Source organism: Siniperca chuatsi, linkage group LG21 (assembly GCF_020085105.1).
Source record: "Siniperca chuatsi isolate FFG_IHB_CAS linkage group LG21, ASM2008510v1, whole genome shotgun sequence".
NCBI lineage: Eukaryota > Metazoa > Chordata > Actinopteri > Centrarchiformes > Sinipercidae > Siniperca > Siniperca chuatsi.
Window position 1 is genome coordinate 5,058,093 of NC_058062.1, and position 22,505 is coordinate 5,080,597.

General features: G+C 40.0%; 2 protein-coding genes across 7 annotated transcripts in view; both read right to left on the bottom strand.

Moving 5' to 3' along the window:
* Positions 1 to 4,861, bottom strand: part of kcnh6a (potassium voltage-gated channel, subfamily H (eag-related), member 6a) — a 35,900-nt gene extending 31,039 nt beyond the window's left edge. For 2 of the 6 annotated variants that reach the window (XR_006376193.1, XM_044181268.1), the window contains exon 1: positions 4,177 to 4,854. Coding sequence is in view for 5 of the 6 variants with exons in the window: in XM_044181268.1 (XP_044037203.1) it covers positions 4,177 to 4,252 (76 nt within the window). In the remaining variant the exon portion in view is untranslated. Of the gene's footprint in view, positions 1 to 4,176 lie in introns of all 6 variants that reach the window. The other 4 variants (XM_044181269.1, XM_044181271.1, XM_044181270.1 and 1 more) reach the window with 4 other exon arrangements.
* A 5,013-nt stretch (positions 4,862 to 9,874) lies between these two features.
* LOC122869167 (glial fibrillary acidic protein) lies at positions 9,875 to 18,407 on the bottom strand. The gene is made up of 9 exons (XM_044181877.1): positions 17,704 to 18,407; positions 15,524 to 15,584; positions 15,323 to 15,418; positions 15,014 to 15,175; positions 14,725 to 14,850; positions 12,933 to 13,153; positions 12,771 to 12,814; positions 12,125 to 12,207; positions 9,875 to 11,902 (listed from the first exon to the last, which is right to left on the bottom strand). Exons 1-9 carry the CDS (start codon positions 18,222 to 18,224, stop codon positions 11,861 to 11,863), a joined length of 1,356 nt encoding a protein of 451 aa, XP_044037812.1. The 5' UTR covers positions 18,225 to 18,407; the 3' UTR covers positions 9,875 to 11,860.
* Between the last annotated feature and the right edge of the window lie 4,098 nt (positions 18,408 to 22,505).

A 22,505-nucleotide genomic window follows, 5' to 3' on the forward strand; every position in this document is an offset into this window, starting at 1 on the left:
CTACCCACTGTTAGAGGTGCTCAATTAAAATAGCATGGTTTATTATATCAAAAGCTGAACAAATGTCTAGAAGGATTAAGATTGAGCATTCTCCTGCATCTGCTGTGTGAAGGGGAGATAATATGCTACTTTGACAAGGGCTGTTTCTGTGCTGTATAATACAAATTTTTTTATTATGGTTCAGATAAGATAATAATTGGGTAAAAACATTTTTTTCTAAAACTTTTTATTTAAAATAAAGGCAGTTTAGAAATGGGTCTAAAATTATTAAAAGCTGATGCATCAAAGTTTGGGTTTTTAAGAAGAGGCTGAACTACTGCATGCTTAAAATTAGACGGAAATGTTCCTGTGGCCAGAGAACTGTTGACAATAGACAGAATGCTAGGACCTACTGTGTCAAAGACATCTTTGAGAAATTTTGTTGGAACAACATCATGGCAACAAGTAGAGGACCTCATCTGAGAGACAATATCCTTTAAAAACAATAAAGAAATTAGTTGAAGACTATTTAACAGCTGAATTTCCCAGCATAACAGAGGAGTCCATGTCAGCTGGTGAAATCTGGCATCTTATATTTTCAACCTTCTGAGTAAAATAGACTAAAAATTCCTCACACTTCTCTGTGGAAGCTTCAAGGCTGTGGCTGGGTGAGGGGTTAATTACTGAATCTATGGCTTGGGACAGAAACTTAGAGTTGTGACAGTTTTTGGATATAAGGTCTGAGAAAAAAGCAGCTCTTGCATCCTTAACCATTTTCTGATATATGAACATTCAGTTTCTCAGGATTTCATGGAAGATTTGTAATGTCCATTCTCCTAGTGAGGCCCGAGTTGAATCAATGAGGCGCTGAAGAGCTCAAGATTTTTACCTCCCATTTTTGAGAGGAGCAACGGAATCAAGTACTACCAAACAGGTTTGATTAAAATGAGTGACTAGCTCATCAGTGTCCCTGTGGGATGTCATGACAGATATTTCACTGTGAGTCGCCTCAGAGAATTTGGTTGCGTTAAAGAAGTGAGAACTGAGTGGAGAGGATGGCTTTAATCTTTTAGCAGGACACGTTTAGCTGCTGCTACTTTTTGTCATGGTTGGATTAAGCTACTCCCTCATTCATATGGGATAACAAAACTGAATTACTAAGATTTTGGATCCTCAAAATGTATTTTTCAGTTACAGGAAGCATGAAGGAAAAAGTAGGGAAATTTAGCTTTAGTTAAGGCTAACTGAGGCTATATCACCAGCTAGCTTTAACTTAAATGAATGAAATTATGAATTTATAAATTTCTATGGCATAATAATATGTCATATACTAAAACAAATGTCAAAAAGTGGTCTTAATTCAATTTTGACTGCTTTTTGGTTTGAAGGGCAGTAATGGTGCCTAATTAAAGTCATTAGATACAGTGATTGATCAAAAAAATGTATAGGGTATTTATAATATAGTTACACTTACATTGTTTGATTTAATCAAATACAATGCAGGTGTTCGAAATCTTCTGTTCTCCACTCGACAATCAGCTGAAGTGGAACTAGCGTTAATGAAGTCCACCTTTCCATGGTGCTAATGTTATTAGCCTCACAGTTTCTCCCAAGGGACTCAGGAGGAGCAGGTGGGCACTTCAACACAAGCCTCTGTGGCGTCACACCTACTCTCACATAACTTGTGGGAGTTTACAGGTTGTTGACGTCTGTCAGGATTAGCCTGTAAGATTGTACCTGACATTTTTTAATTAAACTGGAATTATCCACATGTTTGCCCTTATGCTTATACTGCTAGAATATGTTAATGTCTGTTTATTCTGATAAATTGTTTGTATTTTCCAGTCTCTATTTATGCTGTAGACTATGTACATTCACTTTTTTTGTTTGATATGGTTTTGGATGTGTTTTAATCTGTTGTTTAAATTTTAAGCAGCAAATTATTTATCTGTGATGAATGTCATCTAATGCTTTAGCAGTGTATTCCCATATATGGAATTTATTTGGGCAGCCCACCCAAATATATTTGTCTCGACTCCAAATGTTTTTTTGCATGCATATATTAATTATCTTACATATCATACATACAAATACTTCTCTAATTGGAGGTTAGCGCAATGCAATCCTGTTTAGCAGTGGACTCTGATGTGTCTTTCCACCAATACATGACCCTCCTTAGTGAGTCGACCACCAATAAACTCTTATCCAGTGGCAAACACTGTGGCTATACAGTGTCAGGTGGAAACTGGATCACATAATGGGTTTTCCTGCGATGTCAAACGTTTGCTGAGTATCTCCGAGTTACTCTGCACTCAGAAAAATCCTTAATAGTACTTTGAAGCTCATATACCATCCAGTTCCTGTTATTGATGAGTGTAATGTACGTGGCACGGGCAACAGCGAATATGCCAAAAACACTGTCCACCATGAAAGTGAATTAGGACAGTTTTGTTCGAAGGCTGCTAATGGAGGAGTTCAATGAGCTGAATAAAAAGTACATACATATGCAGCCTCTGACTGGCCCTTTTATTATCCTGTGGTGGAACCGGGATAAACAGCTCTCCCTGTTTGCTGCCCACACAGATGAGAAGAGGGGACTCTTCTCTCAGTCCCTCTCTTTAAAGTAAATGGGTGAGCTCCTCTGGTGGAAAGCACATCCTGTCCAAAGTCATTATCTGGGGCTCAAAGCGGAAACACTGATCGTCACACCGTTGCTAAGCAGCACCGCTGTGGCACGTCACGTGCACTCACCTGGTCGTGCACGTACATGTGGCTGCGCGTGCACACATACACAAACAAACATACAATAGAGGCATTGCATAATAGAGCTTTTTTAAAGGAGCTCCAAAGATTCAAATATTATTGTCCCCAGATCTAATCAGACTAGAACTGACAACTATTTCTCCATGTTTGGTCACTATCTGATCAGGACGTCACGGTTATTTTCAGTCTTACACATCTAACACACTGTGAGTGGCCCATAGTAAGGTGCAAGTAGGCAAGGGGTAAATGTACCAACGAGAAAAGGGACAAACTGAATTGAAAGGTAGACTGAAAAGCAGACTATGTTTATACTCCATTGGGGTATAATGTTTTATAGCATTTTTAAACAAGAAATTATATTAACAAGATGAATATGACTATATGCAATGTGTGATGTACAAAATATGAGCTTTAGGTCAAACTGAGTTACAAATTAACCTTATAGGTCCAAAGAAGACATCAAATGTAACAGCCGTGTTATACCACAGGCCTTAGTGGTTGCAGGAAAAAAATATTTTTTTCTTTCTAAATGTGTGAGAATTGGTCTCTCTTTGCAGCCAGTGGAACATGTGAGTGAGCTAATGGAACACAATGTAAGATATCAGGTGAGCACTCACAAACAAACACACATGCCGGTGAAATAACCCTAAAACATAAAAGGCGCAGCGAGGGGGCTGTCAACATCACTGATACAAATAAGATAAGATATTCCATTGTAACATGGCCAGCCTGTCAGTATGCCACCTGTTCAGGCAATGAAAGAGTCTAAATAAATTTGAACACAATAAAACTGACCAATCGTGTGTGAAAAATAAAGGATACAGGAGACTGAGGCTGTAACTGTAACTAACATGATATGACTAACTTTACTAACTAACTAATAGGTGAAAAAGTTAACACAAAAAAAATATGCTTTGGCACCAAAGTAACAAGATTTCACCCACATTATTCATTACAATAATTTAAAATGACATACTATCAGGTTCTATTGGCAACAATGTTCTATTTTAACAATCCTGGCATAAATATAGTTTATGTACTGTTGGCACACTACTCCTACTGATGATAACCATAAGCTGTCAGAAATCCTTTTTAAGGGACTGAGGACATTATTACCCCCTTTGAACACAGGATGTGGTTAATGCAGGGCAAACTAAACTGAACTCTTTTACATACTTTTTCGTACACCTGTTTGGGTTCACATTAATTAAAAACATTTAAAAAATATTTAAAATACATGACATCACTCAACATTATCAAAATGATACAGCTGACTATGTAAGATGTTTAAAAGTGCTAAAATATGCATGTTATGAACGTTTGAACGTTTTTTGTTGTCATTGGGGGGTGTTTTATAATCACTATCTGGAGGTCAACTGTATGTCCGCACTTTGACAGCATCACATGGTCATAACTAATTTCATGTGCACTTACTTTGCTCGTCGAATTTCCTGATGATAGTGTCCAGGTAGGTGTTCTGGAGCGCAACATGACCGCGTCTCACAGGCATTTTGATGCTGAGAGAAAAGACTTCTCCGACACATGAACCTTGCTAGTTAAAAAAATTTATATATACATATATATATATATATATGTATATATAATGGAAAAATAGATATGAAGTGCCACCTGTAAAGAAAACAATCTGCTTCCACTTGAAGGACGAGCGTCAAAAGCAGGTTCTGATTTCTCTCGGAGGCTGCAGCTGATGGTGAAGGATGAAGCGCTGGAGAATGATGGAGAGGAGGTCTGGTTGCCAGGGCGATAGCAGATGCAGGATGTTTCACGCCGACAATGTGAAAAAAGTAGACTAGAATACTGCAAAAGCCATATGCAACATCACTTCACCTTTAAAAATAAAAATAAACAGTACAAAAACCGTTTCCCCACTATTTGGTGTCCTCGTCAGTGAAGGGAACCTGTTTAGGGAGAAGAAGTTGGGAACAAAAGCTGTAGTGCAGGATCTCTCAGTTTGTTTTATAATCGCAGAATTCTCCCTCAAGTTTGGACACTGAGGACGGCAGAGAAGAAGCTCCTATTAGACAGATTCCCTGGATCCACTGACCTTCCACCGTCCCCAGGCTCGACAAGAGCGACTGTCAGCAGCGTCAAGTCAGTCTGAGTTAACCAGGACAAGAACGGAAATAATGTTTGATAGACTTTCAAATTAAAGGCAAAACATTTTTTTTTTCTCTGAATACAAGTCTGCAGGAATAAGGCTGGTACAAGCTGAGTGAATATGTCTTCATGTAGCCATGGTAGGCGTTTCTAACTTTCCTAACTTGGGTAGCCTAGTGGGCCCAAAATGTATTTGTTATAATCGCAAAATTTGTTACAGCGCCCCCAAATCCAAAAATTTAGTAAAGCACACCCAAGATTATTTTGTTTGTTATAATTTAGTATAGTGTCCTCTAATCATTGCCCCTGGAATTTCTTTTTCTTTCAAAATTACTAGATTCGTACTACAAGATTTGTACTACTACTTCCACATTTTAAAATATAATTAGATTTAAAAGCCATTTTCGGTCATAGTAGCCTGTATTAAGTAATAAATATTTAAAGATACATTGTCGTTATAGTGCCCTCAAATGTCTCAAATGCCCCCCAAATCTCAAATGTCACCCGAGTTTATGACATTTTAGAATGTATAGAGGTAGGCTATAATACATTTAGGGATTATAAAAAAAATCTAGGGCAAGGATTTGGGGTGACTATACTAAATGTCAGAATATGTTGGGATTTGGGGGCTTTGCATGACTTAAAAATACTTTAACAGAAGATATTTCTTGATAACGGGATGTTTTATTTTGAAATCCGTCTCCTAAAGTTACATTTATTCTATTGTGGATGACTTGATAGTGGTCTGGCACTGACAGAGTGCAGACCCTCATCAGTTTACTCTGCTTCACTCTACATCGCAAGTCTCTGAGCTCAAAATAGCAGCATCCTCTCGCTCTGTGGCTGCCGTCACACTTCTGGAGTATTATATTAATCTATAGTCACGATAAGCTTTAAAATGGCACTCTAGTGTCATATGGTTGTTTGTGTGTGTGTGGTGTCTGTCCTCTTTAAATCTTTCAGAAAATTAACATTTTTGTTTGTATGTTGAAGCAGCTTCTTTCTCTGTTCTTTTAACTCACTCACAGTGGGACAAAAGAAGAACTAGGCTTGCAAATGCAGAGAGGGCCAAGGGTCATGAATCACAACACACTGATGAGCTGGATAAGTGTCACTTAAGCAGAAAAAGAGCTGTCAAAACAAAAAAGGTTCAAAAATTACAAATGAAAACAAAACATGGTTGTAAAGTCTGGTGAGGAGACGACATGCTCTGGTTTTTACAGGCGCAGAAATGTCCAGTCTGGGTTTTATTGTAGCACAGCTAGACAAAGACTGCAGGGGATTCGAGTCACATGACTTAATTTGAGGTACAAATGTGATTAATTCAGATTTGCAAAATACAAAAAGACTTGCAATTCAACTTTGATGACATGTGTTTTCACCTGGTCTTGAGTCATATGGTTTAAAGGGCTCAATCTTCTCCCTGAAACCAAAGAGGAGACAGCTGGCTCAACCTGTTTTCAGAGATATACACAGAGCAGACGTTCAGGCCTGAGTTTCAATTGTATACCTACTTAAAGGTCACACGGAGAGGCTCCAAGTGGCTTCTTGACACACACACACACACACGCACACACACACACACACACACTGCACTTTGTTAGGGTTTGTTTGTTTGGGTATAGCTGCCACAGAAGTGTTTCATTGACCAAATAGGCTGAGTGATGTTTACTGGTGAGTGGTATTTACAGGTCAGTATCTTGGCGGATCCTACAATACTTCCTTTTTCTCAATATGTCTCCAACACCACTGGCAACACCTGCATGGATTGTCTTAATCTAAAATCCATAATGATATTTATTCCATATCTGAGCTTTACGGAATCTAGACGTGACCAATTGTTGTTTAAATCATTAAAACAGAGAGCATTAGGAGACCATTCATGACCCTCTAAGATGACCTGTACATCTAAGAAGTCATCGCTCCATTTTGTCCAAAGAATAGTAGTTGGTATCAGGTATCAGGCTGTAAAGGGTGTTTGGAGATCAGAGGGAACGTGGCTTCACGGTCCAGCAGATCCGCTGAGGTGGTTGCTCTGTGTTTTGTCTCAATGGCCTTGATGAAATGAGGGCTAAAATTAACCAAGGAGTCCACATGCCTTCCCATGACCCCTTGGTGTGAGAGCCAAGTAAGACAGGAATGTGCACTAAAGAGGGCAGCGAAAGACAAAGAACCCTAAAGACAAAGAGCATTGGCTGCAACACTGGATGATACGTCTGAGTTTGTAGGACCTGCTGCAGCATCTCTCTGATTATTTCCTCATATAAGTACTGAAAAGTCAAACATAATTTTTTTTTATTACCTTCACAAATGATGTTATGTTTTCGGTTTCATTTGTCTTTTTGTTTGTGTTTTTATTAGTCAGCTGGATATCTTTAACTCACTTGAGAAGTTTCTGGTGTGGATTCACATCCAGGTGGTAAACCAGGAATATTTAAGGGCATTTTGTCATTTTTTTAATTAACTACTTCACTTAAATGAAAAAAATGGCACGTCTGGCACATCCCATAATTATCCATCACACTGTGATGTCATTTCAACTCTAGTGCCTTTTGATGCAGGTTCTGATCAGATGCAAAGTTAAAATTTCTAAACATTTGCAATGATAATTAAACAATCTGTGCAGCCTCGGCAGTGGTAAGTGCTTTCCAGTATGTTGAAGTTATTGCTGCACCCATGAAAAGCATCACCAGAATTTATTAGGGAAGTAAGGAATGGCTTGAAGAGAGAAAATTGTAGGCATTACTTTCTCAGCTAAGGGTATTTCCGTCATGCCTACACTTCCTGGGTTGTTTGTGTATTTCAACAAAAAGCGTTGGCATTTTCTAATGAGACCAGGTGACTGTGTGTATTCATGTTTTCTATAGCTTACATGACAGCTGTTGTCATCTCTCACTAGCTGTGGAAAGATAATGAGCTTAAAAATGCCCATCTCCGTTACTTTTCGCCCCTTCCCGGCCCAGTGAAACCGCACTGGATGGGAAAGTGCTTCAGAGCCAGACGTCAGCGCCAGAGCCCTGACTGCCTGAGAGTTTTATCTGCCTGGAATTCCTTCAGCTCAGGGTCGCCTTCAGTGCAGACCTGAGATCCTCCATTCCTCTGATTAGAGCTGGGCAAAACAGATACATACTGTACTTTAAACACACTCAGTTACTGAGTCACACTTCAATAAACACATCACACACATCATCCCAGAGAAAAAAACAGAATACTGGAAGAACATGTTTACCTACAGAGGCATGGGTGTTGTATGTGACATTTTCATTTATTTCTCTCAAATATACTGAAGCTCAAGATAAAAAAGTGTTCTTCATGATGACTTGAATAAAAAATCTGTTTAGTTAAAATATTTAGCGACTCATGCCACATTTATGTGCTGGTGGAAAGCATAGATATCCTGGACTTCCATGTTGGGTCATTAAAAGCATTGAAATAACTTGTAACTTTCATTTACACAAATGTTTAGTTTGGCAAATGATAATGATGCTTTGATGCATTTGTGTTTTTGACCATATTGAGAGGCTTTCTGATGTCATCATGCTTTCATTACTTTCTTGTTAAATGTCCAAGTAGCGGATAAAAAGCAGAAGACAAAAAGAGAGGGCATAATCTAACATTTTGAGCTCTTGATGTTGCCTGAAGAAGAGTTCTGAGCTCAAAATAGGCTGTACATCTGTTTGTTAGATTATAGCTGCTCTTATATTTGTCTTCATGCTTCTATTTAACCAAATCAATAAAAATGTTCACTCTAAGCAATGCGCCGTCAATCTTTTTAATTTTGATTATATTCTGAGCCACTTTGAAAGTCCTTTTTCAACTGTTTATTACAATTAAATTGTCAGTATTGAACTTATTTTTCACAGTATATCATATTAAACACTGTTTGAATCCTCACAAACAGAACAGTCACCATACTTGACCGTGACTATGGCAACAACACCCGCTAGAGTGTTTTCAGTTGGTTCAGGCTTTCCTAATTGGGAGAAAGTATTTGTTGTAGTGAAGGGAGCCGGTCAGACCCAAGATGATTTGGAGAATGCAACAGCTCTTGTGTTTATCAAATGGAGTAACATAAAACTTAAAGGATAGGTTTACAATTTTCAAGTCTGTCTTAAAACAATACTCACTTACCCATATGTACATGGAAACAGCTTTTGCTTTTGGCTTGCTGAGCTGCTGTGGTCACTTTGTACTAAAACAATTTATTTGTCTAACTCAGATTTCAGAAGCCTCATGTTGGATTTGGTTAAACTTTCTAATGTATTTTTGCACAAAATGAGGACTGTGAATTTTGTCCCCCATCAATTATTTTGAAATCCCCTCACGGAGTGATCCCTTAAACAGCAAGCAAAAACTGTTTCATTGTACATATTGGCACCCGACTACTGTTTTAAGACAAATTTGAAAAAATCATGAAACTATCCTTTAACCACACTAAACAAACTGAAGCCCAAAGTATGTATGAGGACATTATAGATTAGATTTGATTAGATTCGATTAGATAGATTATATTCTAGATTAGTATCCCTTGAAATATTTAATTTAGAGCACTCATGTAATCTTTTCTCCTTTTAAATAAAACCGATGAAGCGACATAAGGGGAAACTTAAGGGGAAAGACTTTTTTTAAACTTGAGGCCAGGTGTTTGACAGTTGAGTGCAGGTGTTTATCTGCATGTCAGGCAACACTATTTTTGTATCTCTCCACCCAGATATACAGTAACACTCATAATGAGCCGTGATATTACAGGAAGTGATCTGCTCAGCAGTACGGCCTGGCCGAGGGGCAGAAACAATCAGTTATGATGAATAGTGTCTGTCTGCTGTTGTCAGCCCTCTGATACCCTAAAGTTAACTGTCAGCATATATAACACTCATTTCAGTGAGATGAAAGCTGATATACTGTATGTATGCACCAGTATTGAACAAGAAGCAAAGGAACACATGAACAATCATGAAAAATCAATGGAAAGCTTGTTAGAAAAGACTTGTTGAACAAAACAAGAGGCATCAACTCTAACAAATAAAATGTTTTATTCTTGTTAAGTTAACACGATGTCATAGCACATAGCATTGGTCAAAACTAATGTTATATTCAAATCTACAGAGGTTTCTTCCAAAAAATGCAGGATTCAGCTGTGTCTTTGCTACAAGACTCAGGAGTAAGAAATTCTATCTTCAACATTCAAAAAAAAAAAAAACTAAACACAACAGAATGAATACAAGAGAGGGCTGCATGTTATTGGGAGAAAAAGGAGAAGGGGTTGAGTGACGGGGTGGAAGTTGTGGAGGGGAGAAAGTGGGAGGCACATGGGAATACAAATTCACAGCATGTCCTTGGTGATGAGCACAGTGACAGCCAGCTTCAGTGTAGAACCACTCTCATTAGTGGCAGGGCCTGTCAGCATGGCTTCAGTCAGCGGGGCTTCTAACAAAACACGAGGCTTGGATTACAGTGTTTGAGATATGACGTCCATCCATCCATTCTTCTTTCCAGCTTCCTTTACTTTTTACCCCAGCATCCTCCCTTTCAAAATAAAAAACAAGAGTTTCTAGTGCAGAGTTGGGTTGTGGGATGTGTTGGAAGTTATCTCCACTCTCTGCTGGCTCTGCGTCTCTCTCTGCTATCAGTCAAATACAACTGAAATTGGCCGGTAAATATGGAGGAGGGAGGTTGGTGGATTAACTGGAGGCTGGAGAGCAAAGGTCGCATCAGCTTCCAAACACCTCCTCCACACCTCCAACGAGGCTCTGTCCCTATCACCTCTGCTGGATAAGTGGACATGCCCTTACATGCCCTGGTGTCAAAAAATGATGATGTGTTATCAGGTTGTGTTCTCGAGAAAGAGGACACCACAAGCTGGGTGTGTGATGTTAGAGGACGCAGAAGAACAGACGTGAAGTGATGGAGGAAAGGTTAAACGGCCTACACACGCACTTGTTTCTTGTTTGTGTGTCATATTTTGGCTGATTAGCTCTCCCCTCAGGCTGTGTAGGTTTGTACAGACCCTTCTGACTCTGTTGTTAGTATTGTTGCACCTCTTGGGAAAACTTACAATTTTTATAAACGGCATGTATGTGACATCACTGTAAAGGTTGCCATGGTCACTGCCCTCTGAGTGGAAAGCATACAAACATTCAGCAGTGGATTCTGCAGTGATTTCATTCTGATTTCCTCTCAGCTGTCTCTGTATGTCTGATATTTTCATGAACAAATCTCGCTTGACTCCTGCCTTTAGGCTATATCTAGTGTGCCTCCGTGGTGTCAGTAAAACTCCAAGCATAGCTCCACCCAACTGCAATCTGAGAACATGAGACAGGAATGCACTAATTGAAAACACCTGCGCAGGTCCTTAAATACAAGAAGCAACACACAAACAGAGGTGGCTGCTACAACAACGGAATGAAATGCAAAATAGCACCAGACAAGGGTTAAAAACAGCCCTAATTCTCCTGTTGTTCTGCCAAAAGCTGCTCTAATATACACACATCTCTCATTCCCTGCCTAAATCCAATTCTGACGCCTGCAAACTCCCTCTTATACTTCCCTTGCCACATTTCACATACACATAACCACACGTCAACCTCCACCACGCTACATATTAGCTGAACACAACTGCTACGTTTCAAGGCCTCTTCTACGGCAGCTAATCTGAAACAACGCTAAAAATCTGGTCTGTCAGTCCCAGTTAAAATAAAAGAGGTTACCAGTAATTTACAGGCTACAGACAATTTAAGGGTGGATTTGTGGATCTGTGTGAAAGCTGAACATAGATGTTTTTGGCAGAAATTCCAATGAGGGAGTCTAGAAGTATTTAATGGTTGTGTCATGGTTGAAGGACAAACATGTTAGCCTGCGGGTAAGGATGAAAGGAAAGAAAAATGAAATGATGTGATGGCTGATGGGGCTGCTTTGGGGTTTGGAAAGAAAAATAAAAAATTGTAATAATCATTCAAAATCCTCAGATCGTGACGATGATGGGATAGCCGGTCATAAAACTTTAAGGAAGATCTTTGTGTTCAGTTGTTGATTCCTTAATGATCTGAAAAGAAAAGGGATCAGAGTTAAAAATAGAAAAAAGAACAAATCCCTGATGATTTTTGCTGCATTTGGCATCAGGTGTGCTGAGCAACAGTGAATGTGTGTGAAAACCTGCAGAAGGGTTCAACATTGCCCTCCAGAGGGAATGGGTGCACTGTGCAGATTGGCCTGCTTCAGTGTGAGTGAGTAAAACTGTGTTGTTTTGTAAAAGCATATTACATACCTCCCCATCTCTGGTCTCCACAGTTCGAACCAGGATGCTTCTCTTCACGTGGGCCTCTGGGGTTTTAGTGTCCAGATTAGTTTCTAAAGGATGAATAGTGGGAGAAAGAGGGGAACATTCAGTGGAATGGAATGCACACAGTGCCCTAACCCCTTGGGTGACAGCACACCCAAAGCCCCAAAATTTCCTATGGATATTCATGGTGCCCAAAAAGTTATTACCAGCCGTGGCAGCGTGGCTGGTATTGTTTTCACCTTGTGAGTCTGTGTGTGTGTGTGTCATCATGGCAAAATGTGGTCCTTGAAACACCTACTGTAGCGGAACTACCACAGAAGCGATTTTGAGTACTTTGCCAGGTGTTTATATGTCTGTCTGTCTGTGGACAGTTGGACTGTGGACTGCTCCATTGCACCATACACACCGATTTGGCATCACGGCTGGTGTGATCCCATCGCAGGATGGTCTCTAGTTACTAATGACTTTGGTGACCCCTTGATCATCAGGCCAAAATTTCTACTTGTTAACAAGAAATATTCAAATATACTGAACATGAAATTTGCTGAGGAATTTGAACTGTGTCTTAAAAGCAAAAACAGCTAAATCAATAAAGGGAAGAGAATATGGGGGGGTCACATTTGATACTGACCTCTAAACTGCAGGTTGGAAAAGCTCTGAATTGGAATGGTGATCCTGGAGGCACAGAGAAGGGACAACTACAATCACTGACAAACAAGAATATTTACTATCATTACTTGTTTACATTTGTTGGTTGTGTCAAACCCAACCAATCTGCCAAGCTCTGGCTCACCTGCTCTCCTCTCCCTCCAGCAGCTTCCTGTAGGTGGCAATCTCGATATCCAGGGCCAGCTTGACGTTGAGAAGGTCCTGGTACTCCTGCAGGTGTCTGGCCATCTCCTCCTTCAGCGCCTGGATCTCCTCCTCCAGATGGCTCACTGTATCCTGGTAACCAGTAGTCTCCATGGTGAAGCGGTCCTCCAACTCCCGGAGCTGGCGTTCCAGAGACTCGTTCTCAAAGAGAAGAGACAAGACAGAGTAACGAACACCAACATCTAATGCAGCAAACAGTAGGTTACTGAGGCTTCATTTTATTGTTCTATTCATATTATTTTAAAGGCCAAATCCGCTGCCAACACTAATACTCTTAGTTTTACTTCTTTTACTACTGATACTACTACGTCTGCTACTTTAACTCAACCTACCAATGCTGCTAACACTACTACCTCTACAACTATTTTTGCAGGTACTTGCTACTACTACTACTATTATATAACAGTACCATTACTGTTACAACTGGTATTCCTACTTCTGCTATTTTATCACTAATACTACTAGGAGCACAATTGCTTCTACTATTGTTGACTCTCTAGCACAGTGGACACAGTGGAAAATCAGCTTTAAGGGTGTTTGATGGTGTTTACATCCATATTGGGTAAAGAGTGTAGTGGTTGTAGATCTTTTTATATGTAGTTTCACAATTTTGGAACAGTGCAGCTGGACATGATCCTAACATACAGACAAGACACCCATGTTTTAACATTTGAACCAAGTGTCATTATATTACTGTCTGGACAGGTTTAATGTTGTAAATGGTTAGATAAACTAACTAATTTAATGTGGTCATATTGGCAGCAAAAATGGTGCCGGTTAGCATCAGGCTAATGATAGGCCTACATTAGCATGTCTGGTGTTAAAATAGAGCTTGATTTCACTCTCACTGACTGCAAATAAACAGCTTCTATTTAAAGTTACCACCAATCAATGTGGTGTTGTAGTCTCATTAATGCTGAGCAATTTGGTGAAAACAGATATGTTTGCTACGTTAGCAGCAAACTCACTACTGTACAGGTAGCTGTACTAGTATCACCTTTGCTGGTTGTGCTTAAACTAGTAAACTATTTATGTAATTTTGAATATTTTTATTCTTATATGTTAACCTAAGAGATACAAATGCATGATTGTCTATCAAAAGAACATAAAAGATTTATCAGGGTAGTTTGACTTCAAGTCCGACCCAAAGTTTCCTAGGGCTAAACAGTTTAAATGTTTTAATGGACAAGTCATTCACATGATCTCAATCCAACTTTTTCGTTGGACGTTTCACTTGCTAAAGACCAGACTGAAGGCAAAAGGTCCCTGATACAAGCAAGAAGTGAAACTGGCTACAGTACAAGCCCAGCAAGCATCACTAGGGAAGATCTGATGATGTCTGTGGGTCGTAGACTTCAGGCAGTTACTGACCGCAAGCCATTTGCAAACAAATATTAAATATGATGATTTTATTTAAGTTTATTTTAACTTTTCCGTTTACTCTAGAAGTCCCCTAAAATAAGGAAATTGTGTATAAAACGGGTGAAATTTTCTACCCTGTTCATATGATGTGGATGCAAACATCCTCAAATTAGAGACTCATCACTTAAACCTGATTGTTTCATTTTCAGTTCCATTGTGCTATGATATAGAGCTGACACAACAACATTTGTCACTGTCCTAATACACAGTCATTTTGTGGATTCAATATATATCATTAAAATCATTTCTATTTTCACACATTCTTTTTTTATGTGGTTTAGTGGACTTACTGTCCCGCGGAGAGCCTCGAGATCGCAGGTCACCCCTTGGATCTGGCGCCGGTATTCATTGGCCTCCTGTTTGGCTTGACGCAGGGCTTCTGCATTTCGATTGGCTGAATCTGTCAGGTCAGCAAACTGTGTACAAACGCAAACAGTCCAACAGCCTGTAAGTATGTGTGATGTGCTGTTTACCCCACTCTCCTCACAAGGACACTTAAAGTTACATCTAATGTAATTTTGACGTGTATTACTGTACTCCTCAGTACTATTCATGAAAGGCATATCTGAGTCTTCTGACCTTGGATCGGTACCACTCCTCCGTGTCCTGCATGTTTGAAGTGGCCATGGTTTCATACTGGACCCTGATGTCTCTCAGAGCAGCAGTAAGGTCTGGTTTGGATACATCCAGGTCAACATGCACCTGCTGGGCCATGATATGCTCCTGTAACTCACGCAGCTCCTGAGATGGGGCCAGGGAGTGGAAGAAGTAAAGAAAAGTAGACATTCAAATGAGGTGCTTAACTGTGGTTAAAGGTACAGGTAGTGATAGTTGAAGTTGATTGAGCATGTTTTTTCTTTCACCTCTTTATTCCAATTTAATTCCTACCTCCTCGTGAGTCTTCTTCAGGAAGTTTATCTCATCCTGCAGGGCATCGATCTTCCTCTCCAACTGGACACGATTTAGAGACGCCTCATCCACATCCTATGCAAAGAATGAGACACATAGAGGAATGAGGATGGACAGTCAGACATACTGAATGTATACATTGTTTAGATCATAAATTCAGAGAAATATCAGCAGAATTACCTGTCTGAAGGCATTCAGATTGTTCTCTGCATCCTGTCGGAGGCCAATCTCATCTTGTAACCTGAGTAAGTCGCAAAAAAGGAGTAAAAGCTTGAAAGTGCTTCATAGGTGATCATGTGCAATGCTGAATCAAAACAAACAGCTTATTTCCCTGCTGTCATTTAAGAAAAATCCTTTGAACATGTAGTTTAACATTTGTTAACCTATAATTAGCAAGAGTTAGCAAATGACTACAACAGTCCTTTTTATATTTGTTAAGTACTTTGTTAAGTAGTAATTATTCTATTGAAGCGACATCTTAATAATTTCCAGATTCTTATTTTACAGGAAAACATGCGTATACATATCATAACAAATTTTGATAAGATATGTTTCCTTGGGATGTTTTTAAATTAAAAAAATCCCTTAAATAATCCCAACAATTTTCAGTTTTGCTCTCATCCCTGATAGTAGAAGATTTCTTTTTCTATTTGCTTCTTTATGGCACAACATCAGTATTTCAAGAGAAACAAGCATACAGTTTTCTGTAATTTATATGAGACTTTCCTGTATAATAGGAGTCTATGGGGTCTGAAACCTGTGTCAAGCGTTTCGATCAGATTTTTTATGTGAACTTCAGTGCTGCTCCCCGTGCTTCAGGGGACAACCAGGGCTCAGCTGAAAGGGCAGTTTACGCATCATTACACATTCACTCCAATCTAACAGCCAGAGGCCTTTCCCACGGGATGGAGTTCACACACAAACACACACACATACACACACAAAGGGTGCATGTGTGCACGCACAGCCTCACACGCAGACACACACCTCCCTGCAATCCATCTGCCATACACACAGAGGCATGGAAACGTAAATGCCCAGACTTGGGGGAACATCTGTACAGCTTCACGCAGAGTTTGCTGAATGGAGTGGTTCGAGAAAAGCAGCAGGAGTCACAAAAATAACCTTTGACCCTCTCAGCCACGGCCATCACTATTCACTCTGCATTCTTTCAGGGGACCAGCAGCTGCGTGGTAGTCAGAGGGTAGAGAGGAGTCTGAAGTAGACTTTTCCACCCTCAGCAACATTCAATCGCTTATTCTCTTGACTAAATTAAATTATAGATTCATGCCACGTGTGCACCTTAAGTGAAAAAACTGGATATGCGACTGCAGTGAATCTGTGTTTTGATGTTACAGGGGACAAGAGAACATCTGCCTAGCTGTCTGCTCCCTTTGTGGAGGGCTACCATTGTTTGCCTCATTCCTCCACACTCACTCAATGGCAGCGAGGGGTTCAGTCAGGATCAAGTTTGAAAAGAGGGATCCAGGAGTAAAGCTCAGCCAGTGCACCGTGGTCTGCATTCCAATGAATCAGAGACAAACCAAATCTGCATTTAAATGCATTCATAATTAAAAAAAGAACAAACTCAGCTATGCAACAAACCTGTCTTGTTTTGTTCTGAGAGACCTAAATCTTGGCATGCTGAATAAAATTTCTTGTCCTGGTATCTATCAAAATCCAAAACAACTAGTGCACAGCATCAACATTAAAACACAGCTGAGTTGACCAAAAGCTGTTGTCTACACATTTGTGAGCAACTCTTGATAGTGACAAGTACATTTGACAGGATGTAATCCCAGTGCTACTTTGTACCAAAAAGATGCATAGAAGAGGTAGTGAAACAAAAAAAACACAAACATTCTTGCACACTTTACAGAAGATAAAACAGAAATTTAGTGAGTAAAACCCCAGATATATAGAAGGGAGAAAGCAGGAAGGAGTTTGGTACTCCTCCCCTCCATCTGTTACATGACTTTTTATTAGTAAATTAAAATTTTAAACTTATGCACCGTTATGAAGGTATCTGTACCTGCTTTTATACTTTAAATGTCTATTTTTATTACACAAAATTGTGCAGGAATTCTTCTACATTCATATTCTAGGCTAAGCTGATTTTCTTTCCCAAGAAACTTTCAAAGTAAGTAAGTAAGTTCGACAAGTCCCAAATTTAATATAAATGTATTTTCAATCATCAGAAAGTACAAGCAAGCAAAATAAGTAGTGGTTATGCCTGTGACTAGAGCAATCTTTTAAGAGAATAAGCGCAAAGGAGAAACAAAGGGTGGTGCTGCTGTGTGACAGTGCATCATACCAACATGATCCTCCATCCACAGGAGTTTCACCCTGCTTCCTCCTACCTCTGCTTGAGGGTGGCCAGATCTGCAGCCAGGTTGTCCCTCTCTATCTCCTGCCGAGCTTTGCCAGCAGTGAGACCATCCACCTGCCTGCGCAGCTCTCTCAACTCCTCCTGGTAGATGTCTCCCAGGCGGCTGGGCTCCTTCCCCTTCAGCTGGTTCAGCTCTGCCACCAGAACCTTGTTCTGTTGCTCCAACAGGCGCACCTTCTCTATGTAGCTGGCAAAACGGTCATTCAGGCCCATCATCTCCATCTTCTCGTTGGTGCGCGTGTCCTTGTATTGGGCCTTCATCAGGGAGTCAGCTGAGAAGTCCAGCCGGTCCACGGGGCTCCCCAGGAGCAGGGCCGTGTTGGCTGAGCCCAAGGAGACCCGGGACATCGGACTGGAGTGGGTGAGGTTGCGAGTGGTGCCATGCCAGGAGAGGCGGCTGGAAGAAAGGCTCCCAATTCTGACTCCTGTGCTGCCAGAGCCCTGTGGCCCAAAACGCTTCCTGTACGAGGACTGGAATCTCTGACTCTCCATGATGGGGAATGACGCTCACTCAGGGCACAAACAGGGCTTTTATAGAGAGGCAGGCGAACCCCCCAGGTCCAAAGCAGAGGCCACAGAGTAAGGCAGAGAGAAGGGAGGGTGGCAGGCAGTGAATGGGACAAAAAGGGAGAGCGAAGGGGTGGTTTACATGACACTCAAAGAGCTGTGTGATTGTCTGTGCTTGTCCACTCAACTACAAATGTCTCTTGGCTTTCTCCCTCTCCTCCCCCACTCCTCCCTTCTCCCCGGCCTCTGACTCACTCTCACTCTCTCACTCCTACTTTCACCACTTTTTGTCTTTCTCTCTTTCTTTCTGTTCCAGCTGAATGAAAAGGAATGTGTGTGACAGGGTCTAGCCACCAATTCAACCTGACCACACATACACTCTCACAAAAACAGAAACAGAGTTTGATCGAACAAAGGGATGGAGCTGTTGGGAAGAGATCTTCACTCTCTAATCAGAGAAAACAACAGCAGATAAACAGATGACGCAGATAAATTAGACACACAGAAAGAGTGAAATATTAACTGCATTGGTGTGTTGCACATGTAAGCTATAGGATAATGTCCACTCAGTAAGCCTGCAGGATTTAGTGGAATTACTCTTTGGGTCCCACTGTTTGAGGAGACAAACAGCACGTAGGACAGAACCTCAGAGCTGTTGTCTCTCTTCTTTGGATCCCAGTTACATTACAAGGACATACTGTAACTGCATACAATTATTCAATAAACACTAATGGGAATAATTTATCATGGAATTAGATTAGTCTTTGATTAAAGTCACACATTTCAGTATTACTCTGTGTCCTTAAAATAGATGAACAGATGATGAGATAATACATTTCCAAGTAATTATGTCATATTAGATTAATATTTAATGACACACAAACTGAACTAAATTCATCACATCACTTTTTTTTTAATTGCCCACTTCATTAAACATTAAAATCAACTTTAAATTGTCCCTGTCATTATTTGGTCAGGTGTTCAACACCTATACTTTTCATGCACCTTGTTGAGGGATAGTAATCAACTAGTGTTATCACAAACGTTAGAAAAGGAGAACTCATAGCTGTTATAAGTAAACGATACATAATCTTTATGTACTGTGAAATTGATTACATGCTATTAATTAAATATGTGGTTGCTCAATACACTTTTAAAACAATACTTCATTCATGAATCTGTATATAATAAAAACTATAAAACATGTTATTACAAAAAACTCAGACTTCCTACTATGGATAATGTCAGTAGCCTACTTTCTCTAAACACAGTATTAAATAAAATTATTACATGCAGCATTTTGTGGACAAAACATTTGTTGTGTTGTGAAACAGATACACTTTCTTGACACTTTGACAACTTTTCAGCGTACATTTCAAAAGTGCATTTTATGTTATGAAATGCTCTTTAAATATCATTAAAGTGTTATTCATTCCAGGGGTTATAACTTAACACGGAAATAATATTCTAATAATTATCTTAATCTTAACTTCATTCATTTCTGTTAAATATGACTTGACCAAACTAAAGTGTGTTTGCACATAATGTGACGACTCAGAAAATGCAGGTTTGGACCCAAAAGCATGACCCAGATACGATGCAGATAAATATAAGTTTGTCTTTACTCAGTGTCAACAAACAGGCAGAAGTCAAGAAACCAGGCAGGCAAACGAGGAAAGGCAAACTTAACCAGGCAATGGGTAGGCAAAAAGGCAAAAGTCCAAAGTACAGGCAGGAGGTCAAACTGGTGGGTAATAGGCAGGTAGCTGAAATTGCTGAACCACTTAGTAAGAAACACATAAGATGATCTGGCAAGTGGAAATGGGCCAGTATAAATACGCCATGGGTAATGAGGGAAGTGGGAACAGCTGAGCAGGTGGGTGTGGCAGTCAGGTGATGGGGAATGGCAGGAACAGGAATTATTGCAGGTCAGGAGGGAGTGGCAGCATCTGAAATGACAATGGAGTGTATGCAGGCAAATGAACAGGCTGGGAGAGGAAAAATGGCAAGAATCAGGCTGATATTGTGACACATAACGCAATTTACAATCTTTAATGTCATGGCATGCAAAGAATTTTGTACACAAAATGAAGCATGTGCCACTTAGCACCATGTAACATAGTGTACACCAAAGTGTCATCAAAAATGCACCAGAGCCAGTGACCAGGAACACAGGGGTGATTTAAAAATGGCCATGCTCCTAGCTACAATCACCAAAAAAGTGTGTATTTTGAAATGATCTTGGCAACATGACAAAACAACATTACACATAACTGTACATCTGCAATTGGGTGACCCTCATGCTGCAGCAGCACATGCACACATTTATTATAGCAGGGATAGATTGTAGCCAAGGCTCCAGTAAGACTGTAGGACTCGGGTATTCACTATATTCGGGTTATTAGACATCCTGTTGGCTCCAAAGACAGATGGATGGTAGAGGCGAAGAGGGATGGGATATAGGGAGGGAGAGAGTGGGGAGTGCAGACCTAATCTGGACTCCAAGAGCACTAACAGAGGCTGAGTTACAAAACCATTTTCATCTATTACCTTGACAACCACAGGGCCGGCTATGTCAGAGCACTTCAGCTGATCTTTTTCTGACTTCTTTTTGAAGTGGACGTGATTTGTGGAGATGAGATTGTGACTGACTGCCTGCTCTCCAGTCTCCAAGTGTACATCCCTGAAGACAAGAAGAATTAAGGCATTAAGGTATTAGACACAAAACACTGTCACAGCAATGATGTTTTTAAAAACAATATCTTTTATCTATATTTACTACAAATACTGTATAGTCTGACTACATTTTAAAGTAGACAGAGGTTCTCAGACAGTGTCTGAGTGTCAAAATAAATATAAAGCTTTATACTTTTTCTTTATGATCAGTTCAGAAGAAAAAGCAAAACTTATTTTTTGTCCAATCAGTTAATAAAATTAATTAAAACATTATTATAAATTATAACATAATTTTATTTTTCAACTCTTTCATTTTCTTACTTTTTGTTAAGAAGATAAAACTTGTAGAAACAGTGGTATATTCATTTAACTGTGGTGTTGCTATAGGTAATAAAACCACAACAGCAATGGGACATACAGGACCTCTTTGTTACTGGGTCATAAAATCACAGGGAGTGGAAACCAGTGGTACTAAGACAGTGAATAAAGCCCTATATGACTCTACTATCTGGCTACTGGGTGTTGTTGCTATTAAGGAAGAAAAACAACAACACAGTGTCTTGAATTCCAATTGGTCTCTGTTAATAGAGGTTAAATGAGATGGCACACTGTAAGTCTGGCAGAGATTTGTTGATTTAAAAGGCTCCATCGCTAAGGATTAATGCCGTGGTGCATCATTAAGGTGACATGAATTGTTTCAGCTCTCTGGATTTTTTAGACAATCACGGCCGTTGCCTCAGATCTGGTCACTGAGGTAATATGTCCCGAAGATTAAACATCCACAGAGTGAGAAGAAAGGGGTGGTGCAGACCTCTCCCTCTCCTCCCTCCCTGCTGCTGGAGTCACTAAAGGGCCAAGTCAAACAGCTGATTCATGTGTCAGACATGAGGAGACCATTTCATTTGCAGGACCTACAAGGAAAAAGGGTGAGGGGCAGAATCTTAATGCTGCTGGACTCAGACTGATCTCAGGCCAAGGAAACATGGCTGCCAGCTAAGTTTGACTGCGTAATAGTCAACACTTGCTTTGTGCTCTGGCATTTTACACCCAGAATCCCCAGTGTGAACCTCTCCGCTACCATCACTCAACCTCACTGATGGCTGAATGTACGTGGCCACATTCCAAATTGAATCCTGACTAACGAGCTGAAAATACGACTGTCTCAGCCCCACCTTCATCACTACATCAAGGCCCTGTTTCCCAGACAGGGTGTAAATTAAATGAGGAGCAGGCCTTAATCTAGAATAGTAACCCTTGGTTTAAACATTGACTTACTGAAACACATCTCAAACTTCGATTTGTTACTTCTTTACCATGAATTCCTGTACTAAATGAAACAAGATTAATTTCAACCACCTGTGTTAGTCCTCAGTGTGAATATGTGCTCATTGTAATGGCCTGAGGCTAATTGCTAATATAGGAGAAGTAAAAACAGACAAAACAATGGAAGCAGAAAAAAGAACACCTTAACAAAAACCTTGATGCCAAAAACCTTTAACTGATCAGCATTTGGAGAGAAAGCATTGCAGGCTTTCCTCTTTGAGAAACAGATGCAAGTCTGGGATCCAGCAGTGAAATGATCCCTTCTGT

What these genes read in the sequence shown, in the direction of transcription:
- LOC122869167 (XM_044181877.1), bottom strand. Translation starts at nt 18,224, where the DNA reads ATGGAGAGTCAGAGATTCCAGTCCTCGTACAGGAAGCGTTTTGGGCCA. An exon ending in CTGGAGGGAGAGGAGAGCAG is followed by an intron (nt 12,815 to 12,932) that starts GTGAGCCAGAGC and finishes CTGTGCCTCCAG; the next exon opens with GATCACCATTCCAATTCAGA. An exon ending in TTCCAACCTGCAGTTTAGAG is followed by an intron (nt 12,208 to 12,770) that starts GTCAGTATCAAA and finishes TTCATCCTTTAG; the next exon opens with AAACTAATCTGGACACTAAA.